This window comes from Rana temporaria, chromosome 2, assembly GCF_905171775.1.
Source record: "Rana temporaria chromosome 2, aRanTem1.1, whole genome shotgun sequence".
Lineage (NCBI taxonomy): Eukaryota > Metazoa > Chordata > Amphibia > Anura > Ranidae > Rana > Rana temporaria.
In genome coordinates this window covers 134,620,062-134,636,811 of record NC_053490.1, presented here as the reverse complement: position 1 = coordinate 134,636,811, position 16,750 = coordinate 134,620,062, and the positions used below count along the sequence as shown (strand labels likewise).

General features: G+C 42.0%; 1 protein-coding gene across 2 annotated transcripts in view; it reads left to right on the top strand.

Annotated features, from left to right (window-relative positions):
- The window catches only part of LOC120929554 (inactive dipeptidyl peptidase 10-like), a 218,487-nt gene that overhangs the window by 76,709 nt on the left and 125,028 nt on the right, over positions 1 to 16,750 (top strand). For both annotated transcript variants that reach the window (XM_040341134.1, XM_040341135.1), the window contains exon 5: positions 1,499 to 1,573. In XM_040341134.1, coding sequence (XP_040197068.1) covers positions 1,499 to 1,573 — 75 coding nt within the window. The remainder of the gene's footprint in view (positions 1 to 1,498; positions 1,574 to 16,750) is intronic.

The following is a 16,750-nucleotide window of genomic DNA, read 5'->3' as shown; positions in this document are numbered from 1 at the left end:
AGAGCACTTAGGAGGTGGGAGAGATTGTGCCTTTTTTGTGGTCAGGCTCACTTTTTGAAGTCTTGTCTTACCCATCCAGGGAATGCCCGAATCTTGAGGTCCAGTCAAGGACAGACCTTAGGTGGCGTTGTTTTGTCTACAGTTATCCAGAAGGATAAGCCCCTGGTTTCAGCTACCCTTTCTTGGGCTAAGTCGTCCATCGAGATACAGGCTCTAATCGACTCTGGGGCTGCAGCCTGTTCACTGATGCTGCCTTTGTATCGAAACACTCAATTCCGCTGCAACTGCGTGACACTCCACTTTGATATTACGTAATTGTGTGACCATTAAAGTGTATCCAAACCGAAAAACAAAAATATAATATATTGCGGCTTACCTGTCCTTAAATATGTTCATTACCTTCGTTTCCTTTTTTAGGCTAAGAACATTTTGGGCCAGTACAGAAAAACAAGATTTTTGTACTTACCGTAATTTCCTGCACCATGTGAAGCGTGCTTTCCATGTGTGTTGGTAGACCTTGTGGGAAGATGATTTCAGAGCTTTACTTGAGAATAAGAATAATGGAATAAGATAGGCCTCTATCTTCTAGGACCTGGGCTTACATATCCTGTAATCCGTTGATCTTATAAAATCTGACCAATTATACCTCTCTGATAATGAATCCAGAAGCCTTTATAGAATGTTTAATGATACATCGAAATGTAATTACAACAATAGTAACAATCCATATTTGCGCTTGAAATTAGACATAATAATATATCTGTCATATAGGTATAGAATCGATTTTTATGCTTTCTTTCCTTTATTTTTACCTGGTGATCTGGCCAGTAAGTCTCTTGGTTTTAAACAGAACAAGCCTTTTTTCAGAGGTAGCAGTTAAAGTGGGGAGACAAATCTTTTAACACTGACAGGAATCCTTACAACGATAAGCTTAAATTAATTTATGTAATACCTTCATTCCAAAAGGAATACAACAGTTGCTGTAAGTGCTTATAAAGTGTTAGCTGGAGAGTGGCTTACATTTGTTACTGTACCTAAATCTGCTAGTACATCTAACACCACCCTTCCCTCAAACAGGCAATGCTGCTGTCCAAAGGTGTCTCTGTTGCATCTCCTGTAGACACCCTAATACTGGAGGTATGGTTATGGCCAGATCATCAGGTAAAAACAGAGGTAAAAAGAAAACTAAAGCAGCCACCACATCTAATGATTGGTAAACTGCAATGCATTACATTTTTGGTTTTAGTCTTATTAACGCATTAAGCCCAAGATATAGAATCTCAAATGAAAGCGAAAGATTGCAAAACAAAGGTAAGCTATGATAAATGCAATTGTCAAAACATTTTAGAAGAATGCCTTCAGATTTACTAAATCTTTGGAATTAAAAAAAAATATTTCCACAGAGTAGTTGCTCACTAATTTCATCAATAGGCCATATTGGTAAATCTTTGATGCATTTTCACCTCGCTGCTTTAAAACGTTACCTTTTTTTTGACAGTTGGCTCTTCAGACATCCCATGCCAGACTGTCTGCAGATCTTCAGAACTTGCTCCTGGCATCCAAAAGCCAAAAGGTAAGAATACATATATATATAAACGGGGATATTAGTGATGTGCTGATACCAACATTTGTTGCTGTAAATACAATATGTGCCAATGATACCAAATACACAAACAAAACAATATTGCTAGGAGGTATCAATCAAAAGTTGCAAAGTGAAAATGATGCTAATAGTGAAAGGCAAACTATACAAAATGAAGATGAAAATAAAAGAAATAATAATAAAAGGTGTCACAACTAGTTCCAAAACAAAATCCCTTTTCAGCCACAGATCAGTACAATAGGCTTGGACTTGAAGTAAGAAGGAAGGAACCAGTCCTCTGCTGTGCCGAGAATGTTCACAGTGTTTGCTTGACTCCAAACTGACCCTCTGTTCGTTCGGGGTAACACAGCTCATGCACGGAAAAAAGACAAGATATGGTGCAAAACTGTAGGTACAAGGGGGTATGGGGTATGCAGTGTTTGCAAGTTCACTCATGAAACCCCAGATCAAGACCAGCTTCAAAAACAGCCTTTTCTGCCGCTCAGTGTTGCGATCTCCTCATACGAACGGGGGTGTCTGTCGATCGCGTCACTAGGCTCCTATAAAACCCAGAGAAGGCTTAAAGGGGTTGTAAAGGTTCGTTTTTTATTTTCTAAATTGGTTCCTTTAAGTTAGTGCATTGTTGGTTCACTTACCTTTTCCTTCAATTTCCCTTCTAAATGTTTTTTTTTCTTTGTTTTCTTTGTCTGAATTTCTCACTTCCTGTTCCTCCTCAGTAAGCTTTCAGTAAGCTGTTCTAAATTACTTTCCACCGCTCGGATGATGGTGGAAAGCTTACTGAGGAGAAACAGGAAGTGAGAAATTCAAACAAAGAAAAAAAAACATTTAGAAGGGAAATCGAAGGAAAGGGTAAGTGAACCAACAATGCAGTAGATTAAAGGAACCAATTTAGAAAATAAAAGACGAACCTTTACAATCCCTTTAAGCCTTCTCTGGGTTTTATAGTCCTGGATCGGGGCCTGGTATTTGAAGGTTCCAAGGTGTCTTGGTTAGGATGGAACCAGGTTTTCTGAAGGCCTGTAGGGTGCAGGGTCATTATAAGCAAGGCATGAGGAAAGCTTAGGGTCCCCATTTTGGAGACAGAGCCCTGTCAGGAAAGTTGTTTGTTCCTGTTGGAGGCTTTATTGGGGGGGGCACAGGACTAGGAAAGTTGGTGTAGCTTGGGATTTGGGAGACCAAGCATGGGTATGTGATAAAGCTGAGTAAACTGAGGTGACTAGTGAGTCAAGGGGGGTGGAGGGAGTCCGGATGTCTCAGAAAATGTTTTGGGGGGCTGGATTACCCTTTTTGGAGGCCTAGGAGTGGGCCTGTGCAGTGAACTAGAACTGAGGCTAAAAACCACACACAAATATAAAACCTCCTATACACAATGCTATACCCACATTGAGCTATACACCCCATAACACAATAGTAACAGTGGTCCAAGCTGAGATACTTGCTTGTTCTGATGTGGGATTTAATACCCTCTTTGCAACCAGCATCAGGTGATGACGAAATGCAAGGGTATTCTAGATGCTGTGCCAGTGGGCACCAGACTTACCCCAATCTAGCTCAGAATAATCCCAGCAGAAAGTGTCTTGGCTGCTCTGCAAGCTCCTGACAGTGCTCCTGTTTTACGGAGCAGCCTCAGGATACGCAGACCACTGGGACCGACTAGCAGAGTCCTTGTCAAATCCTAGTTACTGCATACATTGGGCCAGATTCACGTAGGAGGGCGTAACTTTGTGTGGGCGTAGCGTATCCTATTTACGCTACGCCTCCGCAACTTTGACGGGCAAGTGCAGTATTCACAAAGCACTTGCTCTGTAAGTTGCGGCGGCGTAGCGTAAATGGGCCGGCGTAAGTCCGCGTAATTCAAATGTGGAAGAGGTGGGCGTGTTGTATGTAAATCAATCGTGACCCCACGTAAATGACGCGCCTAACGGACGGCGCATGCGCGCGCATGCTCAGTATCATGTCGAATTTACGCCCTAAGATACGCCTGGCCCAATGCCTGTGACGTGATTGTAATACCTACGCACAGCCCCATTCACGTACGACTTACGTAAACTACGTAAAAAGATACGCTTGCCGACGTCCATACTTTGCATTGGCTGCGCCTCATATAGCAGGGGTAACTTTACGCCGGACGTAAGAGTAACGTAAACGGCGTAGCGGGCACAAGTACGTTCGTGAATCGGCTTTTCTAGCTAATTTACATATTCGATGTGTAAATCTATGGAAGCACCCCTAGCGGCCAGCGTAAATATGCACCCCAAGATACAACAGCGTAGGAGACCTACGCCGCTCGTATCTTGGCAACAGAGAGGCGTATCTGATTCTATGAATCAGGCGCACAGATACGACGGCACAGATTCGGACTTACGACGGCGTACGTGGAGATACGCCATCGTAAGTCCTTTGAGAATCTGGCCCATAGATTATTATCTAAAAATAATGTCCAAGTCCATATAGCACTTGCTGAATCCTAAATGCTGAGCCAGGGTTCACCATTAGGCAAGGTGGTTCTCTGCCAGGGTCAAGAGCCAAACTAAATGTCTGCCACTGGGGTCTGGTAATGGAGCCCTTTCACAAGTTTGCTAAAAATTCACTTCCAGAGTCCATCCGAACATCAGGTGCCCCAAGACTTTGGTATAACTTAGCACAACAGGAAACAAGAAAACCCTGATGCCAAGGTACTTCAGTTTAATCAAAAATTCTGTACCAGGGTGTAACGGACCTATGAACTATTCTGCCTGGACATCAATAATCCTCATGCAGTGAGGCCTACAAAGAACTGCATGACTTGTTACAATTGGATTTATCACATTATATTCTGAGCTCAAAGGGTTAATTATAGAAGGGACTCTTTCACTGCTAAATGCTAATATTCCCTTTGCATAGCTAATTGACTAATTGTGAGTGTATAATTGTTTTAAAGGTTAATTGAATTCTATTGATAAAGGAAGGTGTCTGATCAAATCATGTTAAATGTAAGCTTGGAGCCAAACCGTCTAGAGACTGATTGGCTCAAGAGAATGTCATTATTTCAAAGTATCTGTATTGAAGCCCCCCCTGTGTGAGGGGGGTGGATATTGTCATTTTTCCTGTACAGTTTGTAACCACATATAAGCTAGGTGAAATGTGCCATTAAACAGTCTACTTGACCCTTCAAACGTAGCCTCGTCTTGTTCTTGGAAGGGCGTTCGATGGGATATACCGGCTGTACCTGCATATCACAACCTGCCAGGGAAAAGGACGTCTCCAACGGCTGATACCCCCTCACTACCAGTGGGTAGCCGTTACACAGGGTATATCACACAGTTCAGAGTCCTATCACCAGCAGTGATATATTTAGGTTTTGTGCTGCCCTAGGCCTGACTTGTGCACCCTCTATTTCAATATGACCCACCCCTTCCTGTCAAGGCCACATCCCTTCATGTTTAGGATCACGCCCTGTCAGTGCAGCCTCATCAGTGCCCATCAGGGAAGCCTCATCAGTGCCCATCAATGCCGCCTCATCAGTGCAGCCTATTAGTGCCCATCAGTGCAGCTTATCAGTGCCACCTTACCAGTGGCCATCAGTGCCACCTCATCAGTGGCCATCAGTGCAACCTCATCAGTGGCCATCAGTGCAGTCTATTAGTGCCCATCAGTGCAGCATATCAATGCCTGTCAGTGCAGCATATTAGTGCCACCTTGTGGTCATCAGTGCAGCCTCATCAGTGTAGCATAACAGTGCTGCCTTATCAGTGCAGCCTCATTAGTGCCCATTAGTGTAGTTTCAGGCACTCCCACAGATTTTTTTTAGGGACTAGAAATACACAACTCTTTTCCAAAAAAAAACTCATGTACATTTTCAAGCTTTGTGCGACATGCGACATGCTGAATTGGCAGACCCCACAAAGATAATCTCTCTCTTCTCCCTCTCTTAATTTGCCTCAAATAACACCAACAAGTATCAGAAATTGATTTATGTAATATACTGTGTACATACCAAAAGGCAAACTTTCTAATGCGTACTATTTATCTTGTATATTATCTTATAATGGAGTGATAAATTGCAGCTGTACAAATAATACAAACACAGCATGTTTCCATTACCTTTGCTGCATACAATGAATCAAATGATTGCAATTCAGAAACATCTTGGTAAGCCATTTTAAAGCAATATTAAATGATATATGTGATAATGTTTTCTGCTCAAACAGAAATACATTTTTTTTTCACTAAACCACATTTAAAGAGACAATGTTATAATAATAATGAGGTCTGAAGCCCCCCAAAAACTGAGCTTTGAACAGTACGTTACCGTAAGCGTTCAACACTATTTTTAATTCAAAGTTTTGTCTCATTACAACCAGCCCCAGCCAGTGACTCCCAAGCAAAACACAATCAACATGAATATGAAAAAAATAAAATTGGAAAAACAGATGCTTTTTAATTAGCTTATGATAAATCTCATTATTAGGACATACACTGAACCTAATGCAGGTTGTAACTACTTTATCTGGCAGTTGTGAGAATAAACATTATGAAGTCTGGTATTACATAAAGGCTGGTATTTGATCATTATAGAGCCTTTTAGCTGTTCCACACTTGGGATCTGGCAGATTTTAACCTAGAAATATTCTTTCAGCTCTCAAATCCATACATAATTTATAAATCTTGTGTGATAAAGCTAAATTAAAAATAAAGAATAAATCCATATATATAAGGAAATACTGGTTAAATTGATACCAAGCACTCCTGTCTTGTGAGGTGCAAAAGGCTAATTGTGTCCTTTACATCTTCTTAGGAAAGCAAATTTTAAATGTCATGTGCGGTCTTGTTGAAAAGGTAATTTCACATTTGACAATAAAATTTGTGTTCTTAGAACATAGATTATACTATGTGATCATGGAGAAATATTGGTGCAGTTAAAAAAAAGGAGGGTTTGCTGATTACCATGCAACACTTCCACACCCCTCAGACTAGGGTGACCAGACATCCCTGGTTTCAGGGGACAGTCCCCGGATTAAGAACACTGTCCCCGACAAAGTCTGTCCCCAGTTTTGTCCCCGGATTGGATTTGAACAGGGGCTGGGGCAATTTCAAAGACAGTTAGTGCAGAATTAAAAAAAATCGGAATTACACACCCCCGCTCCACCGCGCCTAGTAGCTTAGGGGGTGTATTTTTTTCCATTATCTGTGCTCCTTTCTGATGATCATGTGCTGGTTAGAATGGAGTAAATTTTTCTTCAGTTTCGGGTGCATGCCCATTCATGTCCACTCATATGTTCTTCTGCTTTGGCTCACGTCTCGGCCAACCGCCTGCTTGTTTATCTCCTTGCCTTCCCTGGTGGAGTGATCTTCCTCCGCTCCCCACCCAGTAGTAGCTGGGGCCTGGAGAGTGAGACTTGACAGGCTGTGAGGGGGGCGGTGGCGGGCAGAGAGTCCCTGATTGCCGCCTTTACTAGTAAAAAAAAATTATGTCCCCTGATTTCATTTTAAAAATCTGGTCACCTTACCTCAGACCCTTTTCATTTCTGCAAACGCCCTCCTCAGGGGCCACAAAAAACTGGTGCAACTGCAGCTTGGAAGCTCTCCATATCCATTGAAAAGATGCTGAAAATCATTCTTAGGGACAGTTTCTCTGATACTTTATTCTACATTGAATTGGACTTTGTAAGGCCTTGTACACACGACCGAATCACTTCGACGCATGCGAGGGCTTTCGGCCGAGCGGACATGTCCGGTGAGTCGTACAGACGACCCAACATGTCCAACGGACAGGCTTCCAGCAGACATGTTTCTTAGCATGCTAAGAAACATTTGTCCACTGGAAACCTGTCCGCTAGGCCGGGAATCCGGTCCGGTCGGCCGTACAGACGACCGAACATGTCCGCGGAAACTGGTCCGCAGACCAGTTTCAGCAGACATGTTCGGTCGTGTGTACGAGGCCTAACCCTAATAAGTAATTTTTCATTCGTAATCCTATTTTTTTTTTTTTTTTTTTTTGCTAACATTGTCTCTTTTGCGTATTATCTTTTTCTGTAATTATTTAGTTTTGTCCTTTTTCAGTTATTATTAAACAATGTTTTAAAATCGTTAAACCTTATCTCTAATGCACTAAATCAGAACACAAAGAATGTAACGTCTGTTATATCCCTATCTGGCGTGACAGCAGCTGGTATTGCAGATGTTTCTTAAAAGTCAGAATTGTTACAGCACTTACTGTGAAGGGTGTGAGCTTCCATTAAACAGCTGTTGTGTGTGTGTGTGTGTGTGTGTGTGTGTGTGTGTGTGTGTGTGTAATGGGTTAACAACAGAGTTAACCAACAACAGTGTTGATCATTTTCAGTTTGCTGACACTTAAGGCCCATACACACAATCAAACTTTCCGACAACAACGGTCCAACAGACGTGTTTTATCGAACAATCCAACCGTCTGTATGCTCCATCGGACAATTGTTGTCGGAATTTCGACGGACAAATGTTCGCTGTGCATGCTCTCAAACTTTCCGACAACAAATGTGTTACGTCGGATCATCCGATCGTGTAAACAGGTCCATCGGACTAAAATCCAAAGTACAAACATGCATGCTCGGAACCAATGCTAAACATCAGACAACAATAGCAGAAGTTGCCTAAAGGGTGGCGGTAAAGAACTGTAAAACCACATGGTTTGGTGAATGTTGGCTGAAAATGTTCTACCGCGTGTATGCAGAACAAGTTCACGGCCAACGCCCTTCGGACCAAAATCCACTGAAAAGTCAGATGGAAGTCCGATCGTGTGTACAAGGCTTTAGATTGTTGTTGTGCAAGCTGGAAAATGTATGTGCAGGGTGAGGCTGAAGGTGCCATTGTCACACCTGTCTCAACTATTTGCCATAGGATTATACTGTATGTCAAATAACATTGTTTCATGTATTTATTCTCTCTGTGATTATTGATTATTTTCAGTTTCAATCGTGTTTATTACGTTTTTCTTTCCAAAATATAAAAGAACTACAATAGCAACAACAGTAAATTGCTATGGTAACATACACAGCAGTATTGGTATACATAAGGCAATAAGTAACAAAGTAGAACTGCTCGACTTATTGTGCCGACTCACAGCAGTTCCATGAAGTGAAGGACCCCGATTGGAAGAAAAACAGTGGCCCAGAATCAAGAAGCAATTGCGCCCGTGTAACCATAAGTTACACGGCGCAATTGCTTACTTGCTCCGGTGTAACGAGTGCTCCTGATTCAGTAACCTCGTTACACCGACTGCAGCCTAAAATCTGCGCGGCATAAGGCACTTATGCACTTATGCCTTATGCCTCACAGATTTTAGGCTGCATTCTTGTGCTTGCCGCTAGGGGGCGCTCCCATTGTGATCAGCGTGTAGTATGCAAATTGCGCAAGCCAGGTATGGAGTTTCCGTACGGCAACTTTAGCGCAAGGCTGCCCCTTCTAATAGTAGGGGCAGCCAATGCTAAAGTATAGCCGCCGCTCCCGCGACGTGAAATTTGAATTTCACGTCGTTTGCGTAAGTGCTTCGTGAATGGCGCTGGACGCAATTCACGTTCACTTTGAAGCAAATGACGTCCTTGCGACGTCATTTGCCGCAATGCACGTCGGGAAAGTTTTCCCGACAGGGCATGCGCTGTACGCTCGGCGCGGGAGCGCGCCTAATTTAAATGATTCCCGCCCCCGGCGGGATCATTTAACTTGCGCGCGCTTACGCCGGGCAAATTTGCCGGCGCGCCCTCGCAGTTCACGGAGCTACTGCTCCGTGAATCGAGGGCAGCGCAAAATATTTGCGGGGGGGGAAGGGCAAAATCGTTGCCCTGCTCCCCCGCAAATATCGCGCAAATGTACCTGAATCTGGGCCAGTGTCTTTCCAAGTAGGAAACATAAAAGCCCTTAAAACCTAGGGCATCATAAAAGCTAAACATTATTATTATTATACAGGATTTATATGGCGCCAACAGTTTACGCCACGCTTTACAACTTGAGGGTAGATAGTACAAATACAATGCACTTTAATACAGTAGGAATCAGAGGCCCTGCTCCATAGAGCTTACCATCTAAAAAGGAAGGTCAAGAGGTAATAACTGTGGGGATGTGCTGATGGAGAAAGTAAATGTACAGTTGTTAGGTGGGGGCCAGATAGAGTTGTCAGGGATTGTCTGAAAGTGGACAAAGTACATGAATTAAACATGAATGAAAACTCTATACAACAACAATACTTTCATCCTGAATCCAGTACCCTCCCAGGGTCAGGTAAAGGCATCTGTTCGACCATGTATTTTGGGTCCAAGGACCCCTACTAATACCAGGAGGGCCATATACATATAAAAATAAATGAAGGAATCAAAGAGAAGAGAAGTACTGAGAGAGTATAGAAAAAGGAATAGTAGGTCTAAAAAAAAGAGAAAGAAAGTGGTTCCACCATCTTGGATTTGACTGCAACAGCCCTAGGCAGACTCCGTCTCTCAAATTAAACTTTGCAGTATTATCTTGCTAAAATATTGTAGCGCTCACCCCCGAAGGAGCCGCTGCATAGAATAGGGATGGCGTGTTACCTCTGTGAGCGTCTAGGGGTAGATAGATGATGAGAGCAGCAATGATGGAATTTCCAAACAGCAGGTGTCTTTCTTGTCCTTTTATTTCTGCCCAACACGGCAAACAGTAAAACTTGAGGTAGATAGATCAAAGATGGGTGAGGAGGAGAATTGCAGATTCAGGCCTAACAGAACGGAAGCAGTCCTGCTTCCAACGATACTTTACTTTCGTCGCCACTCCAGCCGGAGTGGGTATAGTGTACCTGGACAGGCCTCTCACACCGACCTGGCAGCCAGGGTATCACTCTGAACCTTGAGAGAAACAAGTCTCTGCCACAGACTTGGTAGGAATAAAAATTAGAGTGGATTCTCTGCCACAGGCCCTTCTCTAGAATGTAGATAGTGAAGTAAATCTTGCTCAGTAATATTGGTGCTTGAATCCCCCCCAGGTAGTTTTCTTGTTTTGGGTCACCGACTGACAGGTTTCTGACATCCAACCTCTCAGTGTCCGGTCACCCTGATCCCCGATGGATTGTCGATGGATTGTCGAGGCCCTGTTGGATTGCCTGCCACTCTTGGCTCTCCTCAGGCTGACTCCTCACCGAACAGCTATCTCGCTTGGGATCTCTCCTCAGAACTTGGGGACCCAGTCAATCACTGGGGCCCTGCCACAGCTTCAGTTGCCCCGGGCCAACATGGTCCCGGAACCAAGAACACTGCATAGCACGTGCGCCCCGGTAGGCCATATCGCCGGGGCCTGTGATGTGTGGTCACCCTGAAGGTGGGCGCCAAACCCGGAACAAGAACGCTGCCTAATGGCGTCTGCTTAAGAAGTACCCTCCCCCAGCATGCCCTGCGAGGGAAAACCCCTCCCGATTGGCTGCTGGCAAGAGGCACTCCAGCCTGAATTCCACTGCCGCCACCTGCCGCCCCGGGGTGGAAAAAGACCTCAGGAACACAGAACTAACGGTAAGATTATAGGACAACAGTCTGTCAACAGACAATCCCCTGTCAACAATCGAATCGTGTGTATGAGGCTTTACCTAACAACCTCTTATTTATCTGATGACAGGGCAGATACTGATAGTTGGAGCTCTAACACAGCAGGGCACTAGTTAATTCCAGCAGTGTCCCCACCCCCCTTAAACTCTGCCTTTTTACATATTTGAGAAGGACTGACTCTATTCCAACTGGCTCTTCTGTTTAATTGCTGTATGACTACACAGATAATATATTGCTAATCTTGCCTAACAAAAATCCTAATGCCGCGTACACACGATCAGGCTTTTGCCCGGCCAAATTACATCGGAATTCCGACGGAATTCCATCGGAAAAATATAGAACATGTTCTATATCTAAACTCCAATGGAATTCATCAGAATTTCTGATGAAAAAACTCAGATGGGGCTACACACGATCGGAAAATCAGATGGAAAAAGTCCATCTCACTTTTTCCATCTGACTTTTTCTATCGGAAATTCAGATTGTGTGTACGGGGCATAACGCTTGCTGACATGTGTTGAGCTCTGTGCAGGCGCATACACAGCAGCAGGGGAAGGTGGCAGGGGCCAGCACAGAAAGTATTTGGTACTTCCAGGAATTGGTCAGATTCCTACAAAATATTCACAAAATATTCACATTATTATTACTACTATTACAGCTTTCATTTAATAAGTGAGGGCTGGTGTCAGGGTCTTTTTAAGTGCAATAAAAAGTTGAATGGGTACCTTTTCTGCTAGCTTTCACTTTGACAAATGAATAGCCAGACTGAAACAAATTACTAGACTTTCTCCTTTCACAATTTCATGTATAACCACGGATGACTGATTTTCCATGAGAGCAGATTGTACATATGGCAGCATGATCACATTTTGTTCTTCGTCATTCGGAGTGTATCTCCTCTAGTTAATTTAATTTCTCGTCGCACTATGTATTTTAGGTTCACTGTGTTTTTTAGCTTCAGCATCAACGTACACTGAGCCATTCATACAATTGAGTTAAAGCCTTTTTAGCGCTTGTAAAACTCATGAAATATAAATGAGCCTTTTATGTTCTTGTAGCAAATGATCAGAAAAATGAAATCATACAGAAACTCCATTTCTATAAGGTTGGTTAAAATGGGAATTTCTTCATACTGTCATTAACCACTTCTCTACTTTGGGTGTTTTTCAGATTTGGTGTTTACAAGACTAAAACAGTTTTTTTTGCTAGAAAATTACTCAAAACCCCCAAACATTATATATTTATTTTTTTCTAATACCCTAGAGAATAAAATGGCGATCATTGCAATACTTTTTGTCACACCATATTTGCGCAGCGGTCCTACAAGCACACTTTTTTTGGAAAAAAATCACTTTTTTGAATTAAAAAATAAGACCGCAATAAATTTGGCCCAACTTTTCATGTATTGTGAAAGATAATGTTACGCCGAGTAAAATGATACCCAACATGTCATGCTTACAAATTGCGCCCGCTCGTGGCATGGCATCAAACTTTTACCCTTAAAAATCTCGATAGGCGACGTTTAAAAAATTCTACAGGTTGCATTTTTTGAGTTACAGAGTAGGCCTAGGGCTAGAATTATTGCTCTCGCTCTAACGATCGCGGCGATACCTCACTTGTGTGATTTGAACACCGTTTTCATATGCGGGCGCTACTTGCGTATGCGTTCGCTTCTGCGCGCAAGCTCGTCGGGACGGCGCACTTTAAAAATGTTATTTTTTTTTTCTTATTTTTTTTTATTTATTTTATTATTTTTTACACTGAAATAAAAAAATAAATAAATACAGGCATACCCCGCTTTAAGTATACTCACTTTACATACACTCGCGAGTAAGGACATACCCGCGAGTGTATGTAAAGTGCCTTACAAGTACTGTACAGACATTTTCCAGCCGCAGTAGAAGGAGCTAAGGCTCCGAGAGCATACCCCACCCTGTTCCAGTGTGCCCCTGACACCCCCAATACTGCCCCTGAGACCTCAACTACAGCTCCTGACACCCCCACTACAGCCCCTAACCCCCCACTACACCCTAGAAGTGAAAAAAGGTATTGTTTCACTTTAAGTACATTTTCGTTTTACATACATGCTCTGGTCCCATTGTGTACTTAAAAGTGGGGTATACCTGTAAATGATCACTTGTATTCCTATTACAAGGAATGTAAACATCCCTTGTAATAGAAAAAAGCATGACAGGTCCTCTTAAATATGAGATCTGGGGTCAAAAAGACCTCACACCTCATATTTAGGCTTAAATGCAAAAAAAAATTTGAAAATGTAATTTTTTCAAATGACAAAAAAAAAAAAAATTTCTTTAAGAGGCTGGGCGGTACTGACGTTTTGACGTCTCTTCCGCCCAGCAGAGCTATGGGGACGGGTGAAGGAGATTTTTCCTTCACTCGTAACCCCGCTCAGCTGCCGAGCGGTCCCGATCTCCTCCGCCGCTACCGACGGCTCCGCTAAGCGGCGGAGGGCGCGGGAGAGCGGCGGGAGGGGGGGGGCCCTCTCCCGCCACCGATAACGGCGATCTCGCGGCGAATCCGCCGCGGAGACCGCCGTTATCGTTAACAGAACCGCTGACACTAAAGATTGATACCTCGGTTGTGGCAGCAGCTGCTGCCGTTACCGAGATATCAATCTTTAAAGTGTGGACGCATATATGCGTACAGCGGTCTGGAAGTGGTTAAGCCTAGGTTCACACTGCTGCGAATTCAAAATCGCGGCAAAATGTGCGATTTTACCGCGATTTCGTGGCCGCGATTTTGCCACGATTTCGGCCGCAATTTAATGTAAATCGCGGCCCGAAATCGCAAAAAGTAGTACAGGAACTACTTTTTTAAATCGCAGATGCGGCGTCGCACTGATATATATATATACAGTATATATATATATAGTGACAGTAGGCAGGTTAAATCCACTGGTTTCATCCAAGATGCTGTATATATTTATCCTAGGTTCAGGCTTTATGCCAGTTTGTACCTCTAGGGGGAGTGCTGGGAGTCCTGCTGGGAGGACTTGATGAGCCCAGCTGTATCAGGTGGGCTCGTTAGGTCCTCTACAAAAACTCCCAGCATGCAGAGAGATATGCTCCAACCTAGAACCAAGCCTGTGTGTATAGTCTGGGGAGTGTTCTCTGTGCGGTGAGACAAAGCCTGTGTGGCTACTACTACCACAACTTTAAACAGCAGGGAGTTAGGGACTGGGGCAGCACTAGGCTGTACCCAGGTGTTAGTTAGGGACACCGATGCGTTTAGTGAGCGGTCAAGTGACCAGGGTTTATTTTTGTATTTCTTTTGTTTCTGTCACATTTGTTTTGTATATAGTTCAAATAAAATCCGCAACTTTTTGTTTTTCTCCTACCACCGTCTGCTGTGCCTAATTGTTTTTGTGTGCTGAACCCGTCCAGGGGGTCACACACACCCGCTGACGTGCTAACCCTCTCACAATATATATGACAATGACAACGTTTGTCAGCATCCAAGCATGGTATTAGACCCCAATAGGGTGAAACAATGGATGTCTGAAATGAATAGTCTATAAATGACGACAGTTGTGGATCATCATCTGTTAGGACGGAGATCACCAAAAATGTGCGTCCATCACCCAGGGAGGGGGGTAGGTACTCTTACCGGAATGTGTGGACTCCAATGCCAGCGGTAGAAAGTCAAACATGCATGGGAGCCAGAAATCCCTGAGGCAGTCATGGAAACGTCAAACATAGTATAGATAAAAAATGACTGGATGTTTATTTAAAATAAGTACAAACACCAATACTGATGTGTACAGGGTATATGAAGATAAAATCACTGTGATCACATAGATGCATATAAAAAGCACAATGTGTGGCAAGCTGGCCCGGGGTTTATCCGGCATGTAGTTATCAGTGGGCACTGAAGTAGATGGGGAAGCTCCGCAATTGCCATGCAACCGTGTTTGCGTCTGCAAAAAATTGGGTTAAAACAGGCGGTGAAGAGGCGCCGCATTGCTTTGTCACTGCCTGTCAGTAGCCTCTGGAGCACAATCCAAATGCAGATCAGGCTTTGGAGGAAAGGGAGATTTATGCCCTGTACACACGAGCGGAATTTCCGTTGGAAAAAAGTTGGATAGTTCATAGGAATTTTTTCCGTCGGAAAAATTGAGAACCTGCTCTCAAACTTTTGCTGGTGGAAATTCCGAGAGCAAAAGTCTGATGAAGCATACACACGGTCGGAATTTCCAATGAAAAGGTCACATCAGACTATTGCTGGCGGAAATTCCGCTCGTGTGTATGGGGCATTAGACTTGAAGCTCGAAGCCTCAAAACGCTGGAGGAGAAAAAAATCTATTATTCTCAATGGAGTTGGTTCGCATCTCCAAGTCACCTGAAGCCAAACGCCTGAACGCACGATTTTCAGCTCAAATGCAAAGATTAGAAAAAAAAGATTTGTAATTACATATGAATAAATAAATGTCAAATACACAAATAGCTAAAAATCATAAATGAATAATAAATAAATAAAATAAAATACATTAATAATATGTAATAAATAATAATAACCCCTAACCTTATAAAACATTTTTTAATAAATTAGTATTAATAATAATAATAATAATAATAATAATAATAATAATAAAATATTAAACACCCAAACCAAACAAAAAATAATAATAATAATTTATTATTATTATTATTATTATTTTAATAATAGTTAATAATTTATTTATTTTTTGTTAGGGTTAGGGTGTTTATTATTATTATTATTATTATTATTATTATTATTATTTTCTTATATTACATTTTTTAAGGATTAGGGGTTAGAGATTAATTATTTATCAAGTGTTATATGGTATTAATTTATTGTATTCATTTAGTTAATAATATTTTTATTTATTTTACATTTATTTATTTATTTATTAGTAGTAGTAGTAGTATTATTAACACCTTAACCCTAACAACATTTTTTATTAAAATAAGTAATAAGACAATAACCCTTAACCCTAACTCCAAACCCTAATCCTAATGCTAGCCTACCCTTAACTCTAACCCCTTACCCTAACAAAAATAAAATTATTAATAATAATAAAAAAGAAATAAAAGCTGATGGAAAAGCTTAAAAAGCTGAAAAACCTAGCAACAAATGTTAGTTTTCTCTATTGGCTAATAAAAACATGCCAAAGCTCAAAAACGCTGTATAAAATGTGCAAAAATGGCAGAAAATTGGATGAAAAATGCAGCTTTCTAATCGATTATACAATAATCGGATCATTAGTACACAGCTTTCGAGAGCCGATCATGACAGTTTATCCGATATTATCCGATCGGACAAACACAAACATTTTTCTTGTATGATACCAGATCGTACGATTTTCATTTAATCAGTACAGTTGTCGTTCGAAAATACAATAGAAATAAACGACAGCACGACATCCCTTTCTGATTTTTTTTATTTTTTTATTCTGTCATACAAGTTTTTGTAACTTTAGTAACCCCTCCTTTTTCGATATATGACTAGCATGCAAAAAACAGACTATCTGTTTTCGGATCATGTGTACGGACCATTAGGGTGAGGTTAGGCGAACTTATGGCAGTTAATTTACAGCTGTCTGTGCTGTGTCTTTTGATTTAACTTTTGTCACAACTTAATCAGTTATGAT